The 14,580-nt window shown below is 30.5% G+C and overlaps 4 protein-coding genes across 4 annotated transcripts; 1 reads left to right on the top strand and 3 right to left on the bottom strand.

The window, feature by feature from the left end:
• Positions 1-196: 196 nt before the first annotated feature.
• Positions 197-3,047, top strand: MONOS_7805 (uncharacterized protein). Its single transcript, XM_067878158.1, has 8 exons — positions 197-279; positions 334-430; positions 485-678; positions 731-1,409; positions 1,491-1,629; positions 1,742-1,776; positions 1,969-2,062; positions 2,270-3,047. The coding sequence occupies exons 1-8, from the start codon at positions 232-234 to the stop codon at positions 2,556-2,558; spliced, it is 1,575 nt and encodes a 524-aa protein (XP_067721454.1). The 5' UTR covers positions 197-231; the 3' UTR covers positions 2,559-3,047.
• Positions 3,022-4,951, bottom strand: MONOS_7806 (uncharacterized protein; the record flags this gene model as incomplete). The annotated part of the gene is made up of 6 exons (XM_067878159.1): positions 3,022-3,648; positions 3,893-4,229; positions 4,321-4,428; positions 4,486-4,677; positions 4,730-4,828; positions 4,940-4,951. The coding sequence occupies 6 exons, from the start codon at positions 4,949-4,951 to the stop codon at positions 3,155-3,157; spliced, it is 1,242 nt and encodes a 413-aa protein (XP_067721455.1). The 3' UTR covers positions 3,022-3,154.
• A 6,052-nt stretch (positions 4,952-11,003) lies between these two features.
• On the bottom strand, positions 11,004-11,306 carry MONOS_7807 (uncharacterized protein; the record flags this gene model as incomplete). Its single annotated transcript, XM_067878160.1, has 1 exon — positions 11,004-11,306. The coding sequence occupies one exon, from the start codon at positions 11,304-11,306 to the stop codon at positions 11,004-11,006; it is 303 nt and encodes a 100-aa protein (XP_067721456.1).
• Positions 11,307-13,283: 1,977 nt separating this feature from the next.
• On the bottom strand, positions 13,284-14,342 carry MONOS_7808 (putative signal peptidase I). The gene is made up of 5 exons (XM_067878161.1): positions 14,123-14,342; positions 14,013-14,074; positions 13,753-13,957; positions 13,495-13,689; positions 13,284-13,441 (listed from the first exon to the last, which is right to left on the bottom strand). The coding sequence occupies exons 1-5, from the start codon at positions 14,318-14,320 to the stop codon at positions 13,382-13,384; spliced, it is 720 nt and encodes a 239-aa protein (XP_067721457.1). The 5' UTR covers positions 14,321-14,342; the 3' UTR covers positions 13,284-13,381.
• Positions 14,343-14,580: the final 238 nt, after the last annotated feature.

The following is a 14,580-nucleotide window of genomic DNA, read 5'->3' on the forward strand; positions in this document are numbered from 1 at the left end:
ATATGTGATTAAAGAAGTGAGATTAAAAGAGAAATTCAGTTGTACGTGTTGAGCGATGGGCAGTAATAATTCTTTTCTATTAAAATATTATTTTTTTTTTTCGTTTCATGACGATGAAGTGTGATTCAGTACGTTGCATTTCCTTCAATAAGATTAAAATAATCAGACAGTAAAATATGCAACAACGGCGAATACCATAATAAAACATTTATTTTCGATCAAATCTTTCAAATGTCTTCTTCAATAAAGTCTTCTGGAACATCTGAGCACATGATAAGTGTTTGGACATATATTTTTCGTTTTTGACAATATTCTCGAGTTATATTTTTTTAGAAAAGAGAGATAAAGATTTGTGAATTGGTGCTTTCTTCTTCTGAAGCTGAGGAAATATTGTTGACTTTGAAATCATTAAAAGAAATTTCTGAAATGGGTTTGCAATGTTTTTAATTGGATGATGTTTTATTTCAAACATAATTTTCAAAAGATATTTCTTCTCGTGAGCTGATGATGAAATCGGAGATTCCCTCCCTCCTTTCAACACTGACGTTGAAGGATAATCCGAAAGAAATGATTGTCATGGCGTCTGATCTTTTACTACAAATTTCTACACAAGACAGTGAAGAAATTTCGAGTTCAACATTACAACATCATTTGATTTCTTTATGCAATGTAGCGGATGTTTGAAAAATGATTGTTCCATTTAATAATAACTGCTTCGCATTTTATGTAGGTTTCAATCCAAGAGAAGGCAACAAACGTTCTTGTCAGCGCTGTGCGTGGAATTAAGCAAATTGTGTTATCAAAACAGTGCGATGAATTGTGCTTGGTGATTCTTTCAAACACCAAATTTTTCGCAAAAATGCCTTCTTTGCTTTTAAGAAAAGAGAAAGAGCAACAGCAGGAAGAACTGTGTGCAGCTTGTTTAGGAATTGTTGGCGAAATGAAAAAGAATGCAAAATGGTGGAAGGAAGGATCAAAAAATAAGAATATACAAAAAATTTTGAATACCATTGGGAAAATAAAGAAGAGTTTGGAGAAAAAGACAAAGAAATCAGGCAAGAAAGATGAAAAAAAAGAGGGAGAGAAAGAGAATTCTTCAGAGAGTGAAGCATTATCGAAGATTGAAGAATTGGTGACTTTATTGGGAAAAGAAAAGAAAGGCAAGAAAGGAAAGAAAGGAAAGAAGTCTAAGAAGGACGAATCGTCTTCTGAAGAAGACGATGAGAGCAGCACAGACGAACCAGAGGAAAGTGAATCATCTTCGTCTGAATCATCTTCGTCTTCTTCCTCTTCTGAAGAAGAAAAAGAAGAAAGTGAAGAATCTGATGAAGGCGACAAGAAAATGAAACGCTCAAAGAAAGACCCAAAAGTGGCTGGAAAGATTAAAAAAGTTCTAAAGCCTGCTAAAAGTATAATATTTATTTATTTGTTTGTTTGTTTGTTTATTCTTTCAAACTTCTTTTTTCGTACTTACAATTTTTCTTTTCTAGTGAAATTCAAGATGCAATTGACAACAGCTTTTACGAGGAAGAAGAAAGGAAAATCGATTTTCTTGAGAGAATCAATCAATTCTGGTTCTAATGAGTCAATTTTAATTAACTGCCCTATCAAAAAGGGAATTTGGCAATGGTATTTCTTCTTTTTATTTATTTATTTGACTTTATTATTTTTGTTCTAATTCTATCAAATGATACGATAATTTGTCTCGATTCTCTAAATGAAATACAATTTATTAATTCAGTAAATTAAAGGCTGTTAATTGCAATAACGGATTTTGTATGTGATTATGAAGAGAATATTTTTATTCGTTCTTTCTTTTTGGAAAAGATATTTCCATTCTTCTTCTTCCCTGACTTTTCTTTTTCCTTTTTCTTTTAGAAGATTTTGAAACTTATTATTCTAAAAAAAATTTTTTTTTCTATGAAAATTAATATAAATGTAAATCTCTTGCATATGAAATATTTTTAGGGTTCGGAGTGTATGCAGAAAAGGCTCCTTGTTTGCCTGGAACAGCCTCGTCAATTGGAATCACACGATATGGAATATCGTTCTTTTCTCAAGGGTATGAATTTTGCTATAAAATTATGTAATGCTCATTTATGTTTTCTTTTCTTTTCTTTTTCTTTTCTTTTCTTTTCTTTTCTTTTCTTTTCTTTTCTTTTCTTTTTTCTTTTAACTAATACAAAAATTTCTATTATAAACTCACTCACTTCAATAACTCATCTATATGTATATAATCATAACATCTTCTATTTCTTCCATCACCCAGCTCAATCTACTCTCAGGGCATCAGCAGCAGCACCTCAATGCGCGCGAGTACAGGCGACGAAGTGGTGTGTGAAGTAGAATACACAAAGAAAGAGATGATCGTCTCTTATTATCTGAACGGCAAGCAAGGCGACAAGATTGTGAGGGGCTCCAAAGTGCCGATGCTGTTTGGGGTGTCTGTGTGGATGGTGGGTGAGGTCGTTGAGTTCTGCTGGGTGAGGCAGGTGTCGAAATCGAGTCGGTCAAAGAAAGTGGCGACAAGCGATGTGTCATTCAACTTAACGATTTAGGGGGTGGTGTTGAGGAGAGAAGGGAAGAAGAGAAAGAAAGAAAGAAAGAAAGAAAGAAAGAAAGAAAGAAAGAAAGAAAGAAAGAAAGAAAGAAAGAAAAACAGAAGAAAGAATATAGCAACCAAAGGGCAAATAAAAAAACATGCAATGAAAGGCATAGTATTTGAAGAGCTAAACGATTTAAGCATAATTGCGGGAAATGAACTTTTTAATTGTTTTTAAGATTTTTGTTGGTAGTTTTCTGATCAATTGGATTTTCCTTTTTTTTTACAACGTTCATAATACTTCAAGAACATTTTTTTTAATTGTATTGATCTTGCAATATTGTAAAGTGAAAAAATAAAATAATCAAAGAATAAACTTCATTTTAGAAAGAAAAAAATGAACTTTTTTTTGCATTTTTCATTTATGCTTCACGATAAAACATATCAGTTTGTTCTATTTGCATCTTTCTTTCAACAAATTTTTTATTTAAAAATACTCAAATTTTTAATAATTTACTTGTAAAAAAAAACTGAAAAATAAAAAGATGAGAAAAATGCTAATTCAACGTAATCATCATCAACATACAACAACTTATTCCTATTTCCTCTCAATCAGAACGACGGTTGCTTCATCCTTCTCAGCGTTGTTCCCACAACTCTCGAAGACAAAAACAACTCCAAAATCTTTTTTCTATCTTCCCCATCAAAATCCCACGAAAAATACGGCGGATCACTTCCCGTTTTCAGTCTGAAACTTGCTTTTCTCTCCTTTTGTGCCTCTGTCATCTCCTCTGCCGAGCCAGGAACAGTCCCAAATGTCTTCATTGCTGGACTCTCTCTGCCTGCTCTTGTTCCTTCTCCTTCTCCCTCTTCTCCTTCTCCTCTTCCCTCTTCTCCTCCTTCTCCTCCTCTCATTTGCTTCTTCTCTTCGCTCACTTTCTCTTTCCATATCTTCTTCACACACCTCTTCCACTCCAAAAACAGCTCCCCATCATACTCTCTTTCTCTGTTTCTCCGCCTTTCTCTTTCGCGTTCTGCTGTTTGTATCTTCTTCTCCTCCAAATTAATCTGCTTTATGATGCTTTCTGCCTGCTGCCTAAGTCTGGCTGTTTGCCGCAAATAAAAAGAAATGTAAATACATACATACATACATATAAATATAAAATAAAATCAAATAACAAATGGATGGTCAATTTGCATTAGAAAAGTCAAATTATAAGTGTGACAGCTACAACAGTATGAGAATAAATATCAATATAAAATTAAAAAAAAAAAGATTTGCAAGAAATCCATTAATTTTTTTTCCTCAAAAAGTAACTCTTTTCCAATATGTCATAGAAAGCGACAGACCTGTTTGCATTTCAGTGGATACTGATTGGTTTTGGTGAGATGTGGAGGAGGGCGAAGACTCATATGCACTTGAAGGGAAAGCTGGAACTGCGGGCGATAAGAATGTCCTTCTGTTAACTTCTCTTCCAAATGAAGGAGATTCCAGTGAAGAATAATCTCTTTCAGATGCTGCACGTTTCTCCATTGTGTTAATGTATGCCACTTCTTTTGCTTCGGCTATCTCTTTTCGCAGCTCTTCGTTTTCCTTTCTCAATCGAATCAAATTCAGCAACAGTTCGTTTGAGACTTCTTCTTCTTTCTTTGCTTGCCTCGACACAATCCTCAGTTCTGCATTCAACTGTGTATTTAAATAGAACAGTTATTCAGCAATCACATAAAAAAATCAAATTAAAAAAGCAAATGGAAAATATGATTCATTTAATACGTACTGCAGATGTTGTATTATTCATCTTTTCTAGTCTATCTTCAATTAGTTCAATTATTTTATCCGTTTCCTTTTTCTTTTCCATCCAATGCCCTGCATCAAAATCTGGTTGCTTCAAATGAGAAAATATTGATAATTAAATATATTTACAGTTATATTACATTCAAACTTTTTGTCTTCTATGTTCCAAATCTTTCTGAATTGATCGAAGATGTTCTTGAAATGAGCGAAACAAAACCTCTTCGTGACCTTTAGCCTGATGCATTGAGCTAATTTGAATCTGTTCAACGGCATTTTCAACATCCTTGTGTAAGTCTTTCAGTTCATTTATCGTTCGATCCGCAAAGTTTATCTGTTCTTGCTTTATCAAAAAAAAAAAAACTATAAATATCTAAAAAAATATTTTTTTGTACCACAGCAACACTTGCATGCAACGAGTAAGCGTTGCATCCTTTATGATTAGTGCGAACTGCGTCAACTTTCATTTCGCTTTCATCCTGTTGAACTTCATTCTATATGTTGCAAAAACGAAAAAACAATAATCATTTGCGTCATTCAAAACCAAGTGTCACAGAAAGTGTATTATAAATTAGTTAAATGCAAAAAAAATTTTTTTTCAATACCGTATGATCCATAAAACAATATAAATTATGAGAAATTACAATTCTTCAATAAATATTCCTTCAAAACATATTATATGGGATGAAAACCAAAAAAAATACTTTTGTTTTTCTTTTGAAATAAATGCATCTGAAAATAGTTTCATTCTCAAAAAATTCTAATCCATGTTTATAATATTTTTGGTTGTTTTTTTTTTTTTTTTTTTTTTTTTTTTTTTTTTTTTTTTTTTTTTTTTTTTATTAGGCCTATTTTTAATATATTTTTTTTTAAATAGAAAAAGTGGAATAAAATTGAATTAAGGTTGATAAAAATGCGATAGAACAAATTATTTTTCTAAATGACTCAATCAATTTTTAACTTCAAATACTGGTTCATCGATCATAAAGATGATTGAACAAAAAATGGTGTGAGATCATATGAAATTTTGCAAATAAATAATTGTCATGGAACGATTGAATTTTTTAGGGGTTCTTGAGTGTGCAGAAAAAAGAATAACGCTACCAACGCATACGCAAATAACTCCGGTAGAGAAAAAAAATTCATTAATAGAAAAAGATTGTCAAAAAAGCGAAGATCCCATTCACGGATTTTTCAGCTTGACAGATTTCACAAGAACAGAATTTGATATGTTGCTTCTTCTTCTTGATCACGAATTACCTCAACATCGTGGAAAGCAAAAGGCAATTCAAAATATTGACAAACAACTTTTTATTTTACTCAATTTCCTTCATTTGGGCTCAACATCAATGACGGAACTTTTGACTTATCCATTTTTCAAATCACATAGCTCAGTTACGCAGTTATTTCACAGCATTGTTGGAAACATAAAAGATACGCTTGTGAATTCGCTATTGATTTTTCGTGAAGATAGAATTAAAGAGTTGCAAGAGGTTGGTCTGATTATGGATTGCACAATTGTGCCTATTAACAGGCCAAGTGGAAAATTGGCAGATTGAATGAAATTATTTAGTGGAAAACATCATTCTTACTGTGTTAAAGTAGAAATTGGAGTCGATCCAAAGAACAGATTAGCCAGCACAATCAGCGATTTTTACCCAGGAAGCGTTCATGACTATGAAATTTTCAAAAATCACTATCCAACCTTCACTTAACATCTAAAACGTTCAAAAATCATGTCAGACTCAGCCTATATTGGAGCAAAAGCAGAACTGGGAGCTATAATTACAAGACCACATGGAACACCATTTCTATCGAAGCACGGAGTTATAGTGAAAAGGTTTTTTGGACGATTAATGACTTTATTTACTGTATTCAGAAGAAATTGGCCGATGGATATTAAAACAGTTGAAGATTTTTTTATTGTTTCAGTTTGTTTAACCAATTTTCACATTTCACATAATCCTTTTACGAAATCAGATTGCGAAGCAAACGAGTTGATTATTTACGAACTTCACACTCAATTTTATCAAAAAAAGGAAGCGAAAAAGGAAGCGAACGAGCAATATTTAATAAGACAAAGAAAAAAACTAAATCTTGCAAATGAGAATTCAACTTTTGAATATTCAAAGTCGATCCAAAGAATTGATTTGTTTTTGTTTTTGCACCCATATTGTTCTTTTGAGCATAAAAAGAACATTTTTTCACTTTCATATTTTCCATTATTTATCATTTTTAGAAGAATCAACAGAATCAGACAACACATACTGCGAACGGTTTTCAAAGCATTCAGATCAAGAGAAAAAACATAAACATTCATTATTGGAATTAGAAGAAAGAGAAGAAATAGAAATAGATGATGAATTAACTTCTGAAGAAAAAGAAAAAGAAAAAGAAAAAGAAAAAGAAAAAAGATAAAGTGTAAATTTCAACGATTCTGAAAGAAATGAAGATAAGTTGAAAGAAATTAAAAGAACAAACGATGATACTAGAAGTTGCCCTTTTTCTTGGTTTCTTCCAGATCAATGGGAATCAACTCGTCTGCGGAAGTCGACTTCATCTGATCAATATTTATCGAATTCTCCCTTGTCCCTAATAAATACACAATACTCTTCTCAATCTTCACTGAATGAAACGACAATTACTACTCAACCACTGTCAAATACTCAAATTTCATCTTTGCAATTTATTTCAACTCATCATATATTTTCTCGACAATCAAATTCTTTTCCATCTTCAAATTCAAACTTATCTCGTACACGATCTACTTCTTTCTCATCAAATGAAAATCAAAGTCAAACAAAATAACAATCACAATATTTTGCTAACCACATGAATGCCATTTTTATCATTATCATTAATCTTTATAAACTTTCACCTTTTTTCTCTCTCATCTCTCTCTTTTTTTTAAGAAAAAAGAAAAAGAATTTTTAAAATTATAAGATTTTTTCTTTTGTTTTATTTTTCAGCAAAATATATTTTAACTTAAACTTCATTGTCATTCTTTGTTATTTCACAGCCAATTAAAATTGAAGTTGAAATGAAAATATTGCAAAATATAAAAAAATTTAAGATAATACAATTTGAATCTCGTTAAAAGCTAAAATGGAATATCCAAAACATATTGCAATATACAAAGCTTGTGCATGTGAAAGAGAAAACATCAATAATAAAAAAAGTCACATTAAAGAAAAATTGACAGAAAAAACTCAAAAATTATTTTATAAATTGATCATACACATTTTTTTCTAATGATGAGCCATAATCTTTTGTTCAATTTTCATTCAAAGTTAGTGAAAAATGAGCAAAAACAAAACCTTGCGATCTTTTTGTGTTGATCATAAAATTGCCATTTAAACCAAAAAAAAGTCAAAGGGAATTCGAATTAGATTAAGCAAATTTGGATAAGTTGAAGGAAATTGAAATTGAAAAATTTATTTAAATTTATTGATTCTAACTGAAACAGGTCTATTCCCCAATTAAGTGAATAATTCATATTTTAATCAAATATTTGTTCACAATCAAGAAACTTCACATAAATGGAATTTTGAACATGATAAAGCTATTTGGAGTATCTTGACACTTTCATAATGACCGGATACTTTCCAAAAGGGCGTACAATAATAGTTGTTGTGGAAATATTAATCTGAAATTGAAAAATGAAAATTAATCTATTTTTCTAAATAACTTAGAAACTATTTTTTTTTTGTTGAAGCAAAGTTATGAAACACTTTTAACTAATAATTTTGATGGAGTTATTGTGAAATTGTTGCACTTTCGCTTTAATAATTAATGTTATGAAAAACAGATGTAAACTTTCGATTTCTTTTTAAAAACATGTGTTGAAACCAAAAACTACTGAAAAAATAAATAATTTGAGGCAAAACGGTGGGAAGAAAAGCAAATGAAAGAATTATTGTCGTTTCATTTGCTTTTGAAATTGTTCAAATCAAAAAATCAAATAATTTTTATCAAATCTTGTTCGAACAAATAAATTCATCACAAATATAACACTTTTTGTTCATTATGTACCTTGAAACGACAATATCTACAGTTTTTAGTTGCAACTGAATATTGAACGCTAAAAAGCTTACACGATCAAGTTTTTATTTCAGTAAAATAAAGTGATCTTGTAACAAAGAAACTTTTTGACAAATATCTTCTGAAGCACATTCATCTCTGGGGTGTAAATCATATCATTGCATAAATAATCCACCAATTGAGAAGAAAGAATGGATGAGCTTCAAAATATGTCTAAATTTTTTTGAAAAGTTCCTTTTGTTTAATTTACAAATAAAATTAAAATTTCATATTTCGATTAAATTTCTGTTCCCACTCCCCAAATTTTCCTCTCAAGAAAATAAAATCTTGATAATGTTGTTGTTTCTATTTTTGTGAAGTTTCGTAAGTGGGAACAGAAATTTGATCGAAATATTAAAAATTTATTTTATTAGAAAATTAAACAAAAGGAACTTTTCAAGATAATTTAGACATATACTCCAAATAAAAATGAAACATTTCTAAAAATCAAAATGAAGATGTTCTCATGTTAATGAGTGTTGTAAAGAGTCATAATGAATTGAAAGATTGTTCAAAGCATTATCTATTCACAGATGAATGAAAATAGTATGCTATATAGTGTTTTTGAATGCGAAATGGGATGCGATAGAAAACGCTTAAGATATGTCAAAAAAATACAAATAATCAAAAAATTCCGAAAAAAAAATTTGCATATTCCAGAAATTGGACCATACAACAAGCAATGCTTTGATGAAATCTGTTAAAAATCTATTTGGTTCATAGAAGAGTCATATATGTGGAGCATTCCAAAACGCATTTCGCAAGGAATGGAATGTTAAGAAAATGTTCTTTTCAATGAAATTTGAAGCGAAATATCATAAAAGGAATGTTATGAAAAAGAAGATGAAGATGAAGGTGATGAATACATAGAAATTTTGAAAAATGAACACAAACTCTATTTCTTTCGAGTTAGCTTGTTGCTTGCATCATTTTCGTTCACCATGTTTTCATATATATTCACTGATGAAAAGGGTTTAAACGAGAAGATGAAATTGATGTATTGAATGATTTTCAAACTGTTATTTTTTTCGAATGAGTCATTAATGTTTCTGTTCTTCATGGATCTTCCTTCAGATGGAGCAATTTCAATAATACATGCAATATTTTCACAAGATCAAAGTTGTCTTTTGGTGATGATCTTTAAAGTCACTGTAAACATTTTCTGCTATATTCGGACTGAATATTCGGATGACCTTATTTTGATCTGATTGCAAGTTCACATCTGAAGTGTTCTTCTTTGTCGAACAATTTTTTTTTTAGCAACACTCACGAAGAATGATCAATCCCTTTTATAATATATGTTCAACCCATCATTAAAGATTTGAAATACATTAATAAAAATACAAAATATGTTCAATCCATTATTTAGACGACCAATAAGTGTTTGCTATTGAAAAAATGCTTGAAATGAGAAAGAAAGTTTTATCATAAAAAAACACTTGAACCACAATTAAAATTATTGCCCGCCTTTTTGGAAAGTGTCCGCCAATTAGGAAAGGTACAATAATTAATGCATTTATGAAAAAACAATATATAGGTGATTATTTTAGAAATTATGCTTTCTCATGCAAAATTTTCGGTTCTGAAATTTCTCTTGAACATTAACAAATGAATACTGAAAAGTTAAAAGGGAAATAAAGGGCATTTTAATTTTTTATTACTTCAACTATTTTTTATAAAAAATTACTAACATGATTTCTCTCTTTTCAATTCAAAAATTTTAACCAAAAACGAACAACCTTTGAAAAAACATCACACTTATAATAGTTATGATTTCAAAAATAATTACCCATATAAAATAAATTATTTTTTGAAAATTGAACAGAAGAAATTTTTCTAAAAAAAATTGTTTAATAACTTAAACAAAAAATTAAAAACTCAAACATATAAATGTTGATGTGTTTTATAAAAAAGTATTTTTCATTTTCAGGAAACGATTGGTAGAGCGTGAAAAGCTAATTCATAATTATAAAAAAAATTAAAATAAAATAAAAAAAAGAAAAAAAAAAAAGAAAAAAAAAAAAAAACACTTCTGTCGTGAACATTATTTTCTTATAGGTGTACAGACAAAATCATCTTCACTTCACGCAGGATTAATCACAATTTCTTCTTTTCTTCAATTCAATGGATTGAATTAGAATTTAGACATTTAATTCGAATGAACTGACTTCGTACAAATAAAATAGTCTTATTCGGATATAGTTGAATGAAAGTTTTTTTTTATTTGAAAGAAAAACGATAATTCACAAATGTGAATTTTTATTTAATATTTTTTGACTCCTGAAATTGATTCTATTTTGAAAAAATGGGATATCAAAATAAAAAAAAAGCATATCTCAAAAAGTTTTTAACCTAAGATAGTCGGGGTGGAAACCAGAGCCAGGGAGGAAACCCGAGCCAGTGATCTTTTCATGAATATAAATATTATTTCTTTTTTTTTGTAAAAATTTTTGAAATTGAGTTCTTATAAATGCAAAATAATGAAAAAATACAATATTTATTTATTGCACATGTAAAAAATATTCAATTGAATTGAAAGAAAAGAAAGATAATGAAAAATTAAGTAGAATAATAAAGATCAAAAGTTGTTTATTTATAAAGGTTTTCAAGCCTATCTGAAGCTCTGTAAACTGCTCCATAAGATGCACCTTCAGGAGCTTTTTTTGGCTCAATTTCGGATTGAGCCCATTCCGGAGGTGAATCTGGAAGGTGTCTGAGAATATCTTCTTTATTCACTGGCCACATTCCGCTCACTCTCCATGATGCGATAATCGTCTCTGGATAGCTTGCTGCAGCTATTCCATTTTTCAGAACTTTCACAAAGGCTTCTCTTCTCGCAGATGCTGAAGTGACCATGCCACAATCCTTTGATTTTGAAAAAACACGCTTCATATTAGCAAAAATGAATTGATCGTTCGGTTGGAGAATGTGGGATGGATAAGACGGTAATTTTATCAAATCAATTAAGTTATCTCTGCATTCTTTCTTTATATTTTCCTGAAAATGGCCCACTCCTCCGTCCATAAAGAGAGCTGCATGTTGAAAATTTTCTCCAATCTGATTCTTTTTTTCAATATTTCCGGCAGAAAATATTTTTTTTAAATAATTCCAGAAATAGATTTGAAGTGAGATGTCCATTTGCAGTTGGAATAAAATCCTCTTGTGAGGTTGTAGCAAGTCTGTATTCGTTGGGAATTGTTTTTAATGGGATCAGAACTGGAGTAATATATCTGCAGCCATCCGCACTTGTCAATAAATACGATGGTAGTGGAAGATGGAAGAGATGGCTCAGCAATAAAAGATGAAGGAGTAGAAGATGATGCTACCAAATCTTGCTCCGAGTCGGAAAAGGATGTTGATGTTTCGTCGATATTAAAAATCAATTGTGGCAGAGGTTTTATTTGCTGCATATACATATCATAACAATTAAAAAATGGATTTAAAACCATTTTGCATGTGCGCGCCACACGTCCAATTGGTAAAGCTTTCGGCTTAACCAGTTTAATTTTTGGATTTCTAGATAAAAATCTATCGACTCAATGTTTGTCCACCTTTTTTGTATCTTCATCATCTTTTCGCTTCTTCAATAACAACTCGTTGGCCAAAATAAAAAAATTGTTTAATAAAAATATAAAAACAATGAATTGAAACCATTTGCTCAATAAATTTCTTTGTTGGATTTTTTCCATTGCGCACATCTTCCAATATTTGCTGTTCAAAATCATCCTCTTCTGAAATGGTAAAAAGAGTCGGTCTTCCGCACTTTCTTATTTTTCTACCTTCGTTTCTTGCTTTGAGAGCTCTTTGTAATGATCCCCGTGATATAAGTTTACACTCCTCAATTTCTCGCTCAGAAAAGTTCAAAATGTTATAGGCATATATTGCTTTGATAGTATCTTCTTCCATTGAATGCATTTCACTTGTAGCCAACAGCCTGGCCAAAGAGGGTTTAACCTTCTCCATTATGATCAAAAAACTTAATTTAAAAATTTTGATCAAAGTGCCACATGCTTTCCCTTTACACCATCAGGATGTTCCTTAGTCGGGGTGGAAACCCGAGCCAGGGAGGAAAACCGAGCCAGTGATCTTTTTTTCGAATATTTTTCATTTTTTTCATTGATGAACAATTTTAAAAAGACGAAATAATTTCACATTATAATACATGTGAATATGCTGGTATGCATGCGGTTTTCGTGTTTCTTTGTTGAATGTGTCTATGAAAAAAAAATATTTTTGATCAAAAAATTTTTTGAGTGAAAATTTCTACTAATTTTGAAGAAGAAAAAATTTCACATTTTGGCATCATTTTTGTATATTATACACACATACAATTCATTCACGCGTGTTTTCAATTTTCTTCAGAGGCTAGTTGCGAAACGAGTCAATTTTTCACATTTCTCAACGAGCCTCTGAAGAAAATTGAAAACACGCGTGAATGAATTGTATGTGTGTATAATATACAAAAATGATGCCAAAATGTGAAATTTTTTCTTCTTCAAAATTAGTAGAAATTTTCACTCAAAAAATTTTTTGATCAAAAATATTTTTTTTTCATAGACACATTCAACAAAGAAACACGAAAACCGCATGCATACCAGCATATTCACATGTATTATAATGTGAAATTATTTCGTTTTTTTAAAATTGTTCATCAATGAAAAAAATGAAAAATATTCGAAAAAAAGATCACTGGCTCGGTTTTCCTCCCTGGCTCGGGTTTCCACCCCGACTAAGGAACATCCTGATGGTGTAAAGGGAAAGCATGTGGCACTTTATCAATAAACTTGCCAAGGTCCTGGTTCAAATCCGGGTTGGGATATTTTATTTCCAAATGAAAAATTTGCTTTTTGATTCATTTTCATAAAAATATTACAATTCCTTAAAACGCATATTTAACTTTATTTTCCAAATCAAAAAGAAGAGCGATAAGTGACATTGTGTAAAACATATTACTATGTTTCAAACAATTAAACTTCAAGTCTTTTTGCCAACATAAGAACAGATACTGTAGACAAAATATTATACGCCTGAAAACAAAATAAAATATCATTACTTTCTTGGCTAACATCAAAATGCAAACCATCTCTCCGATTGTAACTTCTTCTTTCTTCCAATAACGGGTCCAAAGATAACTGAAAGCAAGAGATACAATGCATGTGATTGCCATATTCTCTTTTGCGAGCATGATTGGATATCCAATTTTTGGTAAATGATACACAATTTGAGAACCAAGCATATCAGCAGTCAATCCTGCAGTTGGTTGAGGATGGCCATACTGTTCAGAAAATAAGAAAATGGAGATAATGCAAATAGACTTCAAAAAAGTGATTTTTCAAACTTTATGATAAAGTCCTGTGTCATCTGCAGCATTATTATCTCCTTTCGTTAAAAAGTGTCCATCTTCTGTTTTTGAAATAATTCTATGAACAATTGTAGGGGATCTTCCAACTTTCCACATTACAATATCACCGACATCATAGTTTGGCTTTTTCCATCCTGAGGCAATCAAAATATCTCCTCGGTAAAATACTGGAATCATAGAACTTTTAATATATCAAAAATAATTTGGAAGAAAATCTTAAAAACAAAGTTGTAAACCCTGAAACGCAGATCGAGACTGGATGGATTGTCTTCAGTGCTCCACAAATCGCGAAAAATACCTAAAATTATTTTGTTAACCGTACTCAAATTATTACGAAAATTCATACAGCAAGAATAACAAATGTTCCTTTGAAATCATCTTTCATTGCACTGTTAAAGTCAGAAAAGAATCCTTTCTTTCCTTTTTTACCTCCTTTCTTAGATTTTGCTTTCTTTTCTTTTCCATTCTGTATTTTTTTGTTGACAGATTCTGGCTTTTGTGGAGATTTTGAGCGAGAAGAACTTTTATTCTTCGATTCTGCCATTGCGGATTATTTAAGTTTATTTAATGGGTCAGATCTTGTCAAATGGATGTGATTTAAGAAATTTTCGAAAATCAAGATAAAAATCAAATACACATTTGTTTGTCACTTAAATGCATTTCTATAATTTCCAATAACATTAATGAAAAATTCTTTCCTTTTTCTTTTTTCATAGTTACACATACTTATTCATTTTTAAATGTTTTTCAGAATTTCTCTCATTAATGTGGTAAAAATTGAAAATGCATGAAGATAACGAGCGA

This window comes from Monocercomonoides exilis, assembly GCF_001643675.1.
Source record: "Monocercomonoides exilis strain PA203 chromosome Unknown scaffold47-789622, whole genome shotgun sequence".
NCBI classification, from domain to species: domain Eukaryota; phylum Preaxostyla; order Oxymonadida; family Polymastigidae; genus Monocercomonoides; species Monocercomonoides exilis.